Consider the following 13,106-nt stretch of genomic DNA (forward strand, 5'->3'; position numbering starts at 1 on the left):
CCCCGGGGGCGGTGAGGGTGGAGCAGGGCAGGGCTGCCCAGGTGGAGCTGAGTTAGGAACAGATGTGGGTGAGAAATCCGTGGGGGAGAGGGACTAAAACCAAGGCTTCAATCTGCCCTCACAAGCACGCTGCGATGCCAGGGCAGAGCTCTGCCAAGGTGCCCTGGGTGGCTGGGAAGCTGCGAGGGGTGTACCAGGCAGCAGCCTGGAGCAGGCAGTGTTTCACACCTTACCTCTGTCCATGCAATAATCCACATTTTCCCCTGGTCTGGCTCACATCTCCATGCCCTAGGCGGGGTCCCTGTTGTCCCAGCAGTCCCAGCTCGGAGGGTGCGTGGCAAAGTGAACCGGGCTCTGCATCCCCCTGCAGCCAGCTCGGCCAGCCTCCCCCCCGCAGCCAGCATCCCCCCGCTTGCCATGACTGATACGGGGAACCTGGTGCTTTTATTAAACTCTTTGCATCCTGTTTTAAGCTTAATAATAAATTGCATGTCACATTACGGCTGTGTTTATTAAAACCCATTGGCGTGGGCTCTGCTCTGCAACAGCATTTGAATTATTGAAAGCAGCCCCCCGTGGAGACCTATTTGCTGCAAACGCAGGAGGATTTATTTCCATTTTGTTTATCAGATGGCATAAGTGCTGGGTGGAGGCAGGGAAGTGGTCTTGCTCTTTTTATTGTCTCCCTGAGCCAGCACAGCAGGGCAAAGAGGTACCATGCAGAGAGCACAAGGGAAAATACCACCCCACCAGGGATGGGGACAGGTTGGGGACAGAAGTCCTGGACATAGCTGGCTGCTCTGCCCTGCTTGTCTCTCTGGCTCTGGTTGAGTTCCCCATGCCTGATTGCTCTGTGCCTCAGTTTACCCATCAGCAGAGCGAGGTTACAGCACTGCAAGTTTCCATCCAGGCGTGACAAGCATTTAGCTCAGGCTGGCTGAGACCCCTGCCAGAAGCTATCCATCTCCCATGGGAGGAACCCCTGCTGTGGGGGGACTGGCAGGGTGGCTACGAGGGGTTTTGACCCTTTTGCAGCCCCGGTTTAAAGCACACCCCCCAGGACAGCGGCTGAACATCTCCAAGCTCTGCCCCATCCCAGCTGTGCCTGCCGCAGCCACCCAAAGCCGGTGTCAAGAGGATGCTCTGGCTCCTGTGATCATCGCGAGGGACAGTTCAGCACCCGTGTCCCTCGGGATGGCTTCGCCCCTCCCAGCAAGGCAGAGCTGCTGCCAGGGCCAGGGGGAGGGCATGGAGCAGGCAGGGCTGGATTTGGGGGGGTCGGGGTGCTCCAGGGGTGCCCAAGACCCCACGGGCCTTCACCGGCCGCCCAGCACGGTGGCAGGGCTCGGTGTGGCCGGTGGCTTTGCCAGGAGATGGCACTGTTCAGCGGCTAATCGCGCCGGTGGCCCAAATCTGGACTCTGGGATGGAGGCGCAGAGGTGCCTCCTTCCCCGGGCCCAGGCCAGGGCAGGGAAGGACAGGGACAGTGTGTTTTCGCTGGTGGATCATCTCTGTCTTCCAAACTTGGCGGGGTTTCCCCGCAGACCACGAAACCCTGTGGCTTGGCAGCTGCTTGGGGTGCCTGCTGCCAGGCGAGCTCTAGGCAGCACCAGCGGGTGCAAGGATGGGGAGGCACGGGGGGGTGTCAGATCAGCTGTTCGGGGAGCAGGACACCCTGGTGTCACCACTGGATCAGGCACCGACCATCTCGGTGGCCTCCTGGCCCGCGGTGGTCCCTGGAGCAAGCGGGGGACCTGGATGGTGTCCCCACACCAGAGGCTGGAGCGGTGGGAAGAGCTGCGGTCCTTCCAGCAGCCTGCAGCAGGGGCTGGGTGCAACATGAACCACAGGTTTGGGGCAGAAAGCAGCTGCTTTGGAGGCTGTGGGGGGCTGTCTTACCTGAATTTCTCCCCCCAGGACCCAGAGCTGCGAGTACACAATGAAGGTGGCCAAAACACTTGATTGTGGCAGGGCAGTGCCAGCCCTGTGCGTATCCCCATGGGGGCTGAGGTCCGGTGGGTTTTTAACTGCAGAGTTTTGGCTCCGTTAGCCTGTGTCTTCAGGGTCTTTCAGGTGCCGGCAGGATGAGTCCCTCCTTTCTATGTCCCCAGCCTCATGGTGACCTCCGGTGCCCAGGGAGGTGTCCTCACCCCGGAGTGCCGGGGTCGGTGCATTCCCTGGGCCAGCGGCCACGTTAGCGCTTCCCCATCCAGATGACCCAGTCCCTGACGTCAGCCCGACATCTGGGCCGAGCTGCTGCTCCGAGCACAGGCAGCTGGGCTGGCAGGAGCCGCTGGGGCCCCTCCGCCCCCACCAAGCAACTGCCCCAAAAATCGGTCAGCAAAGGGATTCGGCACTGCACACTGTTGTGGCACGATCTCTGTCCCCATACTGTCACCAGGTGAGGTTTGGTTGGGTCCCCAGGACCCTCCAGGTGCCCGGAGCCAAGCAGAGCATCTGCTGCTGGCAGAGCCCAGGGGGACCCCCTCTGCAGGGCAGGGGCTGTGGCAAGCAACTGAGCAGCCAGCGGCAGAGCTGACAAAACGTTTTTAGAGCCAACAAATAACCTCAATTAAGCTCTGTGGCAGTGACCGATTCCAGCCATGCAGCGATATTGGCTCCTTTAATTTTTAAGTGGCTGGAAATGGCAAGGCCAGGAGCCCGGGTGGGGGGACACCAGCCCCCTCTGTGCCCCTGGGGCTGCTCTGCTGCCCCTCATCTTGAGGGGAGTGGAGCCCCCAGACTGGCTGAGCTGCCAGCCTGCAACTCAGGCAGCCCTCTCCTGCACTGGGGTCTGGGGAAACTGGGAGACACAGCCCGCAGTTTGGTTAATTTTGGCCAAGGGCTTTTGCTCAAGCTCCCCCTTCTCTCAGCCACCACGTCCCCGCTGCCCTCCCTGCAGGGCAGGAGCAGGAGCCGACAGCATCCCCTGCCAGGTACCCAGGGGGTACCACAGGGAGCAGGTGCAGAGCCAAGGGAGGCAAGGACTGAGACCAAAATGCAGATGCCCATCCATGCCCAGGCAGGGCATCACTCCGCAGAGCACAGGGAGAGCCAGGGATGGGGGTCCGACCCATCCGACCCCCCGGCCAGCCCAGCGCTGCACCCACACCCGGCACGACCTGGATTCGTGCCGACGCGGGCAGGGGTAGCCTGGCCCTGGGGAGGGTTGGCATGGCAGCCCTGGACAGGGGCCAGCCCCGGGCACCGGCGGGTAGCCCAGCGAGCAGCTCTCGCCTGCTGAAGCTCCAGGACGCTCTCGGGTTTCCCTGCAGCAGCCTCAGCCTGAGCATGGCCCAGTTCCACCAGCCGATTTGTGTATGAAACAAGGAGGGGATCAGGATGGGTGAAACACCCCAGCTTCTCCAAAAGCAGGTTTTGCACCAAAAAAAAGCAAAATAAAAGCCAACAGCACATTTCTGTCCCTGGTCTCTCCCAAACACCCTCTGACTCTGATGTAGCAGCCCCATGAGGATGCTATTACACTGTTAGATGGAAGGAGAAACTAAGGTACGGGTGGCTTTTGCATTTCCCAGGCTGAGAAGGGGTTTGCTGCCAGAGAGGACAGGCAGCCCAGTAAGCAGGCAGGCAGGGAGGCAACGCTGCCGGCTGTGCCCCATCAGGCTGCGACGCAGGGGCCAGGGCTGGCCCAGCCTCACCGGCTGCAGGAATTTTGCTCCGCTGCCAACTCCAGACAAATCCCTTTTATTTGCTTGTTCAGGTTTCGATGCCGTAATTGCATCGTCTGAGCCAGCTCTCGAGAGAAAGAGGAAGAAAAGAAAAGAAAAAACAAGGGAAGGAGAGCAGCGCGGCGCCCGAGCCGCCAGCCTCATCACATCCTGCCTGCTCCTGCCTGGGGACTGGCCAACTCCTTCCTCTTGGGGTCTGGCTCCCCGCCACAGCTCCAGACCTCCCTGGAGCTGGGACTGAGTAACCGAGAGCGGTTTGGTCCACAGGGAGGTTTTGAGTCTCAAAAGTCCTTTAAATGCTGCTGGTTTGGGGAGCAAAGCACCCCCTGAGTGGGAGCTCAGCCCTGGGATGCTCATGGGAAGGTGTCCTGCCAGCCCTCTCCGGGCACGGAGCAGCACAGCACAGCTCTGGGCTTCCTTCCCACCCTCCCCCCAAATGACAATTTGCTGTAAATCACCAGCTCTGGGAGGCAGGTGGGTTTTCTTTTAAAAAGGAGCATTTCCAGTGGAAACAGGAGCCTCCCTGTCCATCCCCAGCCAGGCACAAGAGCTTCTGTGCCCAGACTGCGCTGGCAAGGCTACGGTCACCTGGGTGGAGACCCCAGTGTCACGGGGCACAGGACCCTGGGATGAAGATGGGCAGGGGCGGGATGGGACCCGAACTGACAGGGGTGCAAAGAGCCAGTCTGATGCATCCCCACCGCACAGGGGATGGTCTACTGGGGACCCCCATCCCGTGCGGGGATGGACCCATGCCAGAACCAGCTGGGAGCACCAGGATGGGCAGAAGGGGTCCTCAACTCAAGCACCCCCACAACAGAGAAGGTAGCATCCACAGTGCTTGCACCCTCCCTCATGCCCAGAATAATCCCTGTGGATATAGGACAGTCGCCTGGTCTGTGTCGGCTTTGACCTATGTGTATATTTTAACTAACATTAACTGAAATGGCAAAGTAAAGAGCTGCTTGGAAGGGAAAACACAAAGTTGGTCAAAAAAGGCCAAAGTGTTTCTGACCACATGGGTGGTTGGGCAAATGTTGTCCAGGGGAGCAAAGATAGCACTGAAAACCACAAGTGTCTGGTTTCCTCAAATCACTACTTTTCTGGTTAAAAACAAACCGGGAAAGAAGGACATTTTGGCAGCGGGTTCCCCAGGGCCTGGGGAGAAGCCTGGCTGTCCCTGCCTTGGGGGACACAGACTGGCCCAGGGGATGATGCACTGGGTGTCCAGCCAGGTCCCAGCCCTCCACTCCAGCTTCCCCAAAATGCTTTGCACAGGGCTGAGATGCCCCTGCCCTGGCCTCCCTCTCCTGGGGGGGCTGCCTCCACCCCCAGCACCAAGTCCTTGTCACACACAGCGTGGCTGTCCCTGCAGTGTCCCAGTTGCCATCGTGTCCCTGCTTGGTGCCAGAGGACAGACCCACCCTGCTCCAGGCGGAGCTGCCCCCGGTCCCAAACCTGTGCCACCAACCAGCCAGTGTCCCCTCCCCGAGCACCCCCAGCAAAGGGATTTGTCACACTGTCCCCCACCCCCAAAAAAAGAGGCTGCTGTGCCAGGACTGTCCAGAGAAGAAGTCTTGGGCTGGGGGGTGCTTGCTCCGGAGATGTCCCTGATCACCGGGAACGGTCACCGTGGGCAAGGTGATCTCTGCAGCCGGACACCCATCTCTGGGCTAGTAATAGTCCTCCTCACTCTCCCCGTAGTCCTCGGGCGTCATGCGGGGCTTCGGCAGGGAAAAGCCCGTCAGGTTGAGCTGGTCTGAAATGGCAGTGTGGGGACAATGTGACATTGTTCCCCCCGGTGCCTGTCCCCTTCCCCACCACGACAAAACCGTGCATGGCAGCTTGCTGAGGCATCCCCAGCACAGCCCTATGCACCGGCAGCTCCCATGCCAGAACACCCTGCCCAAACATCCCCTCCCTCGCCCCGTGAGAGCGTGGGGACAAAGACATGGTGCTCACCCGGCGTGAAGACGGTCAGGCTGGCTAACGCTGCCACCTCCCCAACCCTGTTCCTGGCGAAGCAGCGGTATGTGCCTTCATCTGTCACCCGCACGCCCTGGATCTGGAGCCAGCCCGTCACTTCATATTTCTGAGGGCCGCCTCTGAACTGCAAGAGGGGGGATTTTGGTTAGCACTGGGGTGAGGAAAGCCCCGTGTGGGGCTGGGACAGATGGGAAGGGGGATACAAGCCCAGGGAAACTCTTTGTCCCCCCACCTAAGTACCACTCTGGGGCCAGGCACGGACTCCCTGGATGCAGGTCCCCCCTTTTCCCACTACCCAGGGGAGGTGGGGGGAACGGGCATCTTCTTGCCCCTGGGAGGGCCTGGGAGCCCTATTTTGGGCAGGGCCCCACAGACGTGGCCTAGACTCCCAGCTGTGCCCCCAGTGGTCCCCAAATGGTGGGAGGATGCCAGGGTCGGTGCTCTGCAGGGTGACTGAAGCAAGGGAGCATCTGTGCTGCGGGCACACAGCTGGGATGGTCTGGGGGTTTGGGGTCATGCTGGGGAGCAGCGCAGCCGGCAATGGGACGAGGCAGGGTGGGAGAAGCAGCCGAGGTTCAAAGGCAGACTGGCAGCATCGGAGGACCAGGACCCTGCAAACTCTGATGGGGGCTTCACAAGGGGCACAGCCAGCCCAGGACGGCTCAGAGGAGCCCCGAGTCCTCCATTTTGGCAGGCAGTGAGGTCCCAGGACTGCTCTGGCACCAACCATGCTATTTTCTGTTTGTCCCCAGCAAGAAATAACCTTTTCCTGACCCAGCTGGGCTGCAGCTGTGTTTGCAGGCTGCTATTATGCCGCGGTGGCTGGGGGTGTGGAGGACAGCCGAGTCTCTTCCAGCCAGGCAGGGTAGCCCTGCTTGGGGTGAAGGTCCTCGGCCAGACCCTGCAACAGGGTATGGGGTGACATGAAAGTCAGAAAGATGGAGGGGGACCAGCACATCACCCCACAACAGTGCTGGGTCCCAACTGCTCCCCTGGCTCCCCCCATCCATCCCACCACAGTTTCCTCCCCGCCGGTGCCTGGCTGTGGTGCATGGCCCCTGTGCCTCTGCCCACGCCCTCTAATAGCCGGGTATGCCCAGCTGGGCACTATATTTGAGGCCGGCCGCAGGCAGGATGCTGACCCCTGGGCGTGCCAGCTCTGCGAGGGGAGCCCTGCTCGGAGCGGTGGGCAGAAAAGGGCAAGGACTGCCTGCGTCTGCTGGTGGGAGCAGAGGATAACCCAGGCTGGAAGGGACCTCAGGAGGTCCTCTCCTCCAGCCCTGCTGGTGGGGCTGCGAGTGAAGCCAGCAGGCAAAGCAAACTACAGGCAGGGAGGTGGGGAACTGCCTGCTGCAGGACTCTGCAGGTCCTAAAAAATATTCATAAGTTCAAGAACTACTAGAGAAAATTGCAGAAGAGAGCTATGCTGATGGCTCCTACCACCAAGACACCAGTCCTGCCTCAGCCCGTCCTCATGGTGTGCAGGCTCCGGTCACCCCTTCTCATCCCCAGGCATCCAGGCTTGGCCACCCCCAGAGGATGACCACCCTCAGGTCTGGTTGCCCACGAGCTCTGGGAAGGGCTGGGTCACCTCGGGGCCATGTCCAATGCCCTAGCTAGGCACACTGCTTACCTGGACAGAGATGTGGGGGTCATCTCCAGGCAGCAGCATCTCCGTGCCGTCCTTCCTCCACTCAATGGATGCCATGGGGTAGGCGAAGACCTCGCAGCCAAAGATGACGTCCTGCCCGGTGACGTTCCATGTGTCGTAGGGAGGAGAGGTGATCTGGGGCTCTGGGGAGGGGGGACAGGAGAGCAGAGTGGGCTCAGAAGGGGTCCCACCTGGGCTGGTCTGAGCGGGTCTCCTCCAGGCTGGGAGCATTCGGCTCATGTAGAGATGCTGGGTCCCTTCCCATGCCCCTCTCCTCTCCCACCCATGGCAGACCCTCACCTTGCTCCAGGACATAGTCCCTCCTTGCAGCTGGGACTGGGGGCTCCCTCCCCAGCCCCACCTGGCCCATCAGGGGTTGCCATCCCTGCTGGCCTCACTTTCCCTGCCCGCACAGTGATGCTCAGGGACATAGGGGCGGCAGGAACAGTTCAGTAAGAGCAATGTGACAACGCAAAGCTCTCCCGTGCAATCGGGGCATGCTCCTCCTGCGGGGAAAAGGCTGAAGGGCACTCATCCAGCCCGAGGCTGGTGGGGCTGAATGAGGCAGATGAGCTTCCAGCTGAATGAGGCCTCTGCTCTGGCATGGGACTTGTGCCAGTGATTAAGGGAGCCAACAGGTCCCCAGCTGCTGTACAGAGCCAATACCTCCAGGTTCCACGTCCCTTCCCTAGAGGGATGGAGTGAGGACCACCCTTCCTACCCACACCTGCTCCAGGATCTGGCCCATAGCATGAACTATCAAGGGTCAAGGGAAGGCCTCCACCTCCAAATATACCTGGGGGAAAAACTCAAGAACATGATGATCTACAGAAAATAAAGTCAACCTTGATGCCCTTCAGGCTGTGGTGACAGCACTGGGCGACCTGTGTGGACCGGGCAGACTGGGGCACAATCTCCCCACCACTGCCTGCCCCCCCAGGCTCCCGCTGGGTTTTAAACAGGAGATGGAAATCGTGCAGCCAAGTCAAATCGACCCAGGTTTCCATTTGCAGGAGGCAGCCGCATTTCTTGGGAGCGCCGGGCCAGCGTGAACCCAGCACTGCCGCCAAGAATTCGCTAACAGTTCCCTGGAACTTCCCCATCTGCTTCGGCAGGATTTGCTGCTTCCCATAAACCCCGCTCCCACTTGGCAAAGCTGCTCCCAGACCTCTCCAGGTGCCGGATCCGCAGGGGCTGCCCCAAAGCAGCAGAGCCGGGGGAGCTGGGGGAGAGGGACCCCGGAGGGTGGGTACCCTGTACCCAGCCTCTGGTGCTGCCATGTCCCTGTGGATGCTGTGGGTTTGCTGCCAGGTGAAATATTTAAACCAGACTCCCTTGCTCGTTCCATCCTGAGAGGTATAAGCCTCCATCCCGCTGCCCACACAGCCGTTCCTGGGGCACTACCTGACTCGCAGGGACCCTCATGGGCCACAGTGAGGTTGGTGTCAGGGTGGGCACGGGCAACCTCCAGGAACCTGCAGATTTGGGCGTAGGTTTTGCCATCGGAGCCGCAGAGGGCCAGGTGGGAGAGGCAGGCGCACTGGGGCTCGGGCACCTCTCCGTGCCGCAGGTCCCCGGCATCCAGCCGGCACTCCAGGTGCTCCCCGCACTTGCCGTAGAAGTGGTTGGTGTTGTCCAGGTCACAGATCTGTCCCTCCAGGTTGGCACACTCCCAGCAGCAGTCGCAGGCATCCCGCACCGTGCCAGCCAGGCACCCGCGCGGCGCTGGGCACTCCTCCGGCCGGCACTCGGCGCAGCCCTCCCCTTCCTCCAGCAGCCGCTGCCAGCCGCGCTGGAGGTAGTCAGAGGTGCTGGGAAAAGCCTGGCCCAGCTGGAGCGAAGCCCAGTGCAAGGAGAGCAAGGAAAGCACAAGGCAAGAAGAGCTCAGGGTCTTGGCTTCAGACATCCTCGTAGCAGCTCCCCTATCCCGGTCCCACCATCACTTGGACAGGGATCTCCGGCACTGCTCTGGCCTCCCTGGCTAGATTCGAGGAGCCATCTGGGCCTGTGAGGAGGGAGGACATGTGTTACCAGTGCAGGGAGCATCTCCCACCCCTCTGGCTCCCGGCTGGCTTGCCCTGAGCAGCAGCGCTGCATGATGTGCAGGGGAGGGTCGGTCCCAGCCCCTCTCACCCCCAGCCCCGCAGCCACGTCCTTCCCACCCTGAGGCTCCCCAACCAGCTCCTGCCCCAAGCTGCTGAGCATCGTCCGGTGGGACGGGGCTGCTGACCCCAGACCCACCAGGTTTCACCCTTCTTCCCTGGCAGCCTGGTGGGCAGAGCCCAGCCTGCTCTGATCCCACCATGGCCTGGGGAGCCACAGGGCTGGCGGGGGGCTGGACAGGCTGCTCTACACCGTCACGATTCAGCTGGTTTGTACCCTGCTCCTCGTCTCCTCTCAGGAAGCGGTTCTCAAGCCAGATGCCCCTTTCCTTTCCCCTTCATTTTGCAAGAGTCACGAGCCCTTTTTTCCTCCCTCACCATCCAGACAAGTGCAGTGGAGCGGCTGGTCCTGCAGACAAGGGGCTCTTTCCATGCTAAAGGCAGCCAGCCGAGAGGAGCCGAGCCAGGAGGATGCTCCCGGTCACGCCTGGCTTTTGTCGTCCTCCCCTCCCTGCGCCGTAACCCCTCTTTTTAGGCACCACCTGCCTGAGCAGGGGAAGAAATACACCTCCAACACAGCTCTGTGACCCCCTCAGTTATCACACAGGCTGAGCACGGGGGAACTCAGCACACAAGTCGGCAGGCGGTGGACTGGCAGCAGGCCCAGCGTGGTCAGCCTGTACCGGCAGAGCGGGGTCCCTGTCCCCAAACCCCAAGCCTGCACTACCACCCCACCCCGGGTAAGCAGAGAGGCTGATCTGCCCTGGGCTTCCCATCTCTGCTGGGGAGACACGTGGGGTCTCGGAGCCTGTCCCTAGAGGGGGTGATGATGAACTGAACCCCTTTGTGAACACCCCCCTGGCCCCCAGTTACAGCCTGGCTGCCTTCCCTGAGATGGAGTGAAATTACAGACCCCTGCCCCAGGGCCACCCAGCACAAGTGAGTGGGGCTGGGGAGGGAACCCAGGTGGCCGGGCTCCCCCCTCCCCTCCTGCTGGGAAGCGCACCGAAGGGCAGGCTGCAGCCCCCCCAGCTGCACCCCGCAGACCCCCCCCCCCCAGCCCAGAGCTGGGGAGGGGCGATGGGGATGGCCAGCTTGGTGGGTTACACACACATGCACCCCCGCATAACAAACTGCAAAGCTTTGACCCGTTTACCGGAGACCACTGAGCCCCTCAGGGATGGAAAGGGGCAGGGGGTCCCAGTGCCGGAGCCCCCCCCAGGCCCCCCTACCCCGGGCTGCATGGAGCAAGGCTCCAGCCCCCGAAGGATGCGGGGGGCCAGGAAAGGGGGGCAGGGGATAACTGCAAAGTTGGTCTCTGGCTCCCCAAATCCGGGGTGCAGGCGCTGGGGGTCCTGGCTGAGCCCCGGGAAGGGGCACGGCCTCCCCGGGGTCCCCCCCGCCGTCAGCCGCCACTTACCGGAGGCGCCGGTGCCGGGGAGCGGCGGGTTCGGGGGGCCGCGGGCGGGCAGGCGCGGGCGCGCAGTGGCCGTGGCTGCTGGCCCCCGGCTGCTCCGGCACCCGCCGTGATGTCAGAGAAACGTGAGTCCCCCCGCCCCTCTCCGGGCCCACGGCCCATCCCTGGACCGGGACCCGGGCTGGCCGGCACCCCTTCCCTGCCGGGGTCCGCCACCCACTGCACCCCGGCCCCGGGGCTCTGCCGCTCCGGCCCCCCGGCACCAGCACCTCCCCGCGGACCCCGACACTGGGGTCACCCCAAGCCGTGTGTCGTGTCGGGGCCTGGGCTGATGCTCAGCTCCATCCATGGGGCAGGAGGGGACTGGGGTGGGGGGCAGGGACCAACTTTGCAGGGCCCCGTGGGGACAAGTGAATGGGAGGGGGAAAAAGCCAGGGGTGGCCATGGCTGGGGAAGTGGGCAAAAGCATCTCTCAACCTGTAATTTGGGTGGGAAACACAGGCCGAAACACTGAGCAGCTGCTGTAATTAAACGGGGGGATAATTCCTGGGGGATGTCTGCACTCACCCCACCTCAAGAGCCAGGTACGAAGGGGATATTGGGGTGCAAGCAATGGCATTACCTTGGCTGGAGCAGAGTTGTTGGGAGCAGTGGTAGGGCTGCTCCACACCACAGTAGTGCAAAACTCATGTGCACAGGGCTGGGGCTCCTGAGCCCCCCAGCAAGCTGCCTCACTGCTCCCTGCCTCAGTTTCCCTGGCTCCGAGGAGCAGGGGACCCAGCATGCCTTTGCAGCACAAACATGCTGTGCATTTGTGTCTTGCTCCTGCTGCTGTGCCGGGGGGATCCCACAGCCCGCTCCCCTCCTCCAGGCGAGGAATTTGTGGGATTTGCTTCCCCGGTGAAGCTCAGTCAAAGCAAAGCATTGCAGGACCCCTCGAAGGATCTGGTTTCCTTCACCACACTGCAAAAATCTGCTTCTGCTTTCCAACACCCTCCTGCAAATTCGTTCCGGGCTCCGGGGCTTTTGCTCGGTCACGTTGCGAATCCAGCCGTGGCTAACGATGGAAAATGCGCCAGGCTTTGGCCCCCCTAAATCCGCCTTTGCCGGCCAAACCTCCCCTCCAGCCCCCCGCTGCAGAGGGGGGTTTCCTGCTGGCTCTGCCTTCGGCCTCGCCTCCCGCTCCCCCTCCATGGCCCCCAGCCCCTTGGCTCAGGGCTGCCTCCCTCCCCGGCTCCCCTCGCCCAGCCCATTGAGCCCAGTCCCTGCATGCCGCAGGTTTTTGGGCCCCGCATCCACGAGTCACTGAGCAGCTGGGGCTGCAGCTGCTTTGGGAGCAGGAAAAAAGTTGGGGGGAGCTGAGGTTTTCCTACGTGCACCCCCAGAGCTGGTTCACAGCCTGAGCAGAGAGGGGAACAGGGTGTAGGTGGCCCAGCCAGGGGTGCTGAGCCCCCTGGGCTGCCCCCCATGCCCTGATTCCCCGCCTTGGGATGAGGCATCGCCTGTGCGTTCGGGCATCCCTGTGCCAAGCGCACCCTCGCCTGCCCCTATGCCACGCAGGGGGCAAAGCAGTGGGGTGAGCCTGGCCCCAGAGGCCACCTTCAGCCCACACGGCTCCTGGCTGGCACAGAAACAGAGCCAGCGCTTAAATCCCAGGCACTGCTGAAAAGGGGGGCCAGCGATGGTCCCCGGTTGTTTGCTTCTCTTGCCCTTGGCAGGGGCCGAGGGGGGACAGGCCCCGATGCTGCTGTCCTTCCCCCCACACAAGGGATCCAGCCGTGGCTCCTACTCCCGTGTGCCATGGCCCAGGTGCCTGGCGTGTCCCTGTCCCCACGGGGTTACCATGGCCTCTGGGTGGCCAGATTCATCTGAGCATCACTGCAGCATCTGCCACTTGCAAGATGGGGAGAGGCCACATCTCCAGATGGAGATCCCCTGGCCAGAGGTGAAATCCAGCCACAGATCTGAGCGGGGAAAGCTCCAGCCGTGGTGCAACACAACCCAGCACCTGGAAACCATGGCCAGCGCAGCTCAGTGCAGCTAAACAAGATGGAGCTCAAAGCTGGCAGGTAATTAAACCTCCTGCTTAATGAGACTATTGAATGTGCTAATAAATAGTAGCAGCTATGAATGAGAGGTGGAAGATCTAACCTGTGCTTAATAAGGACCTGTGCTCAATCACACCTCGATTCAATCAGCACGGCCTCTGGCTGCACCCGAGGCTTGTGGCTCTGGTTGTTGGGAGCAGATCTGGGGGGGGG

General features: G+C 61.9%; 1 protein-coding gene across 1 annotated transcript; it reads right to left on the reverse strand.

Moving 5' to 3' along the window:
* Positions 1-3,837: 3,837 nt before the first annotated feature.
* On the reverse strand, positions 3,838-10,946 carry KAZALD1 (Kazal type serine peptidase inhibitor domain 1). Its single transcript, XM_087766360.1, has 5 exons — positions 10,849-10,946; positions 8,731-9,331; positions 7,309-7,469; positions 5,652-5,799; positions 3,838-5,448 (listed from the first exon to the last, which is right to left on the reverse strand). Exons 2-5 carry the CDS (start codon positions 9,230-9,232, stop codon positions 5,363-5,365), a joined length of 897 nt encoding a protein of 298 aa, XP_087622486.1. The 5' UTR covers positions 9,233-9,331; positions 10,849-10,946; the 3' UTR covers positions 3,838-5,362.
* Positions 10,947-13,106: the final 2,160 nt, after the last annotated feature.

The sequence above is a fragment of the Nipponia nippon genome, unplaced genomic scaffold, assembly GCF_047370975.1.
Source record: "Nipponia nippon isolate SJK-2023a ecotype South Korea unplaced genomic scaffold, ASM4737097v1 scaffold_3, whole genome shotgun sequence".
Taxonomy (NCBI): Eukaryota; Metazoa; Chordata; class Aves; order Pelecaniformes; family Threskiornithidae; genus Nipponia; species Nipponia nippon.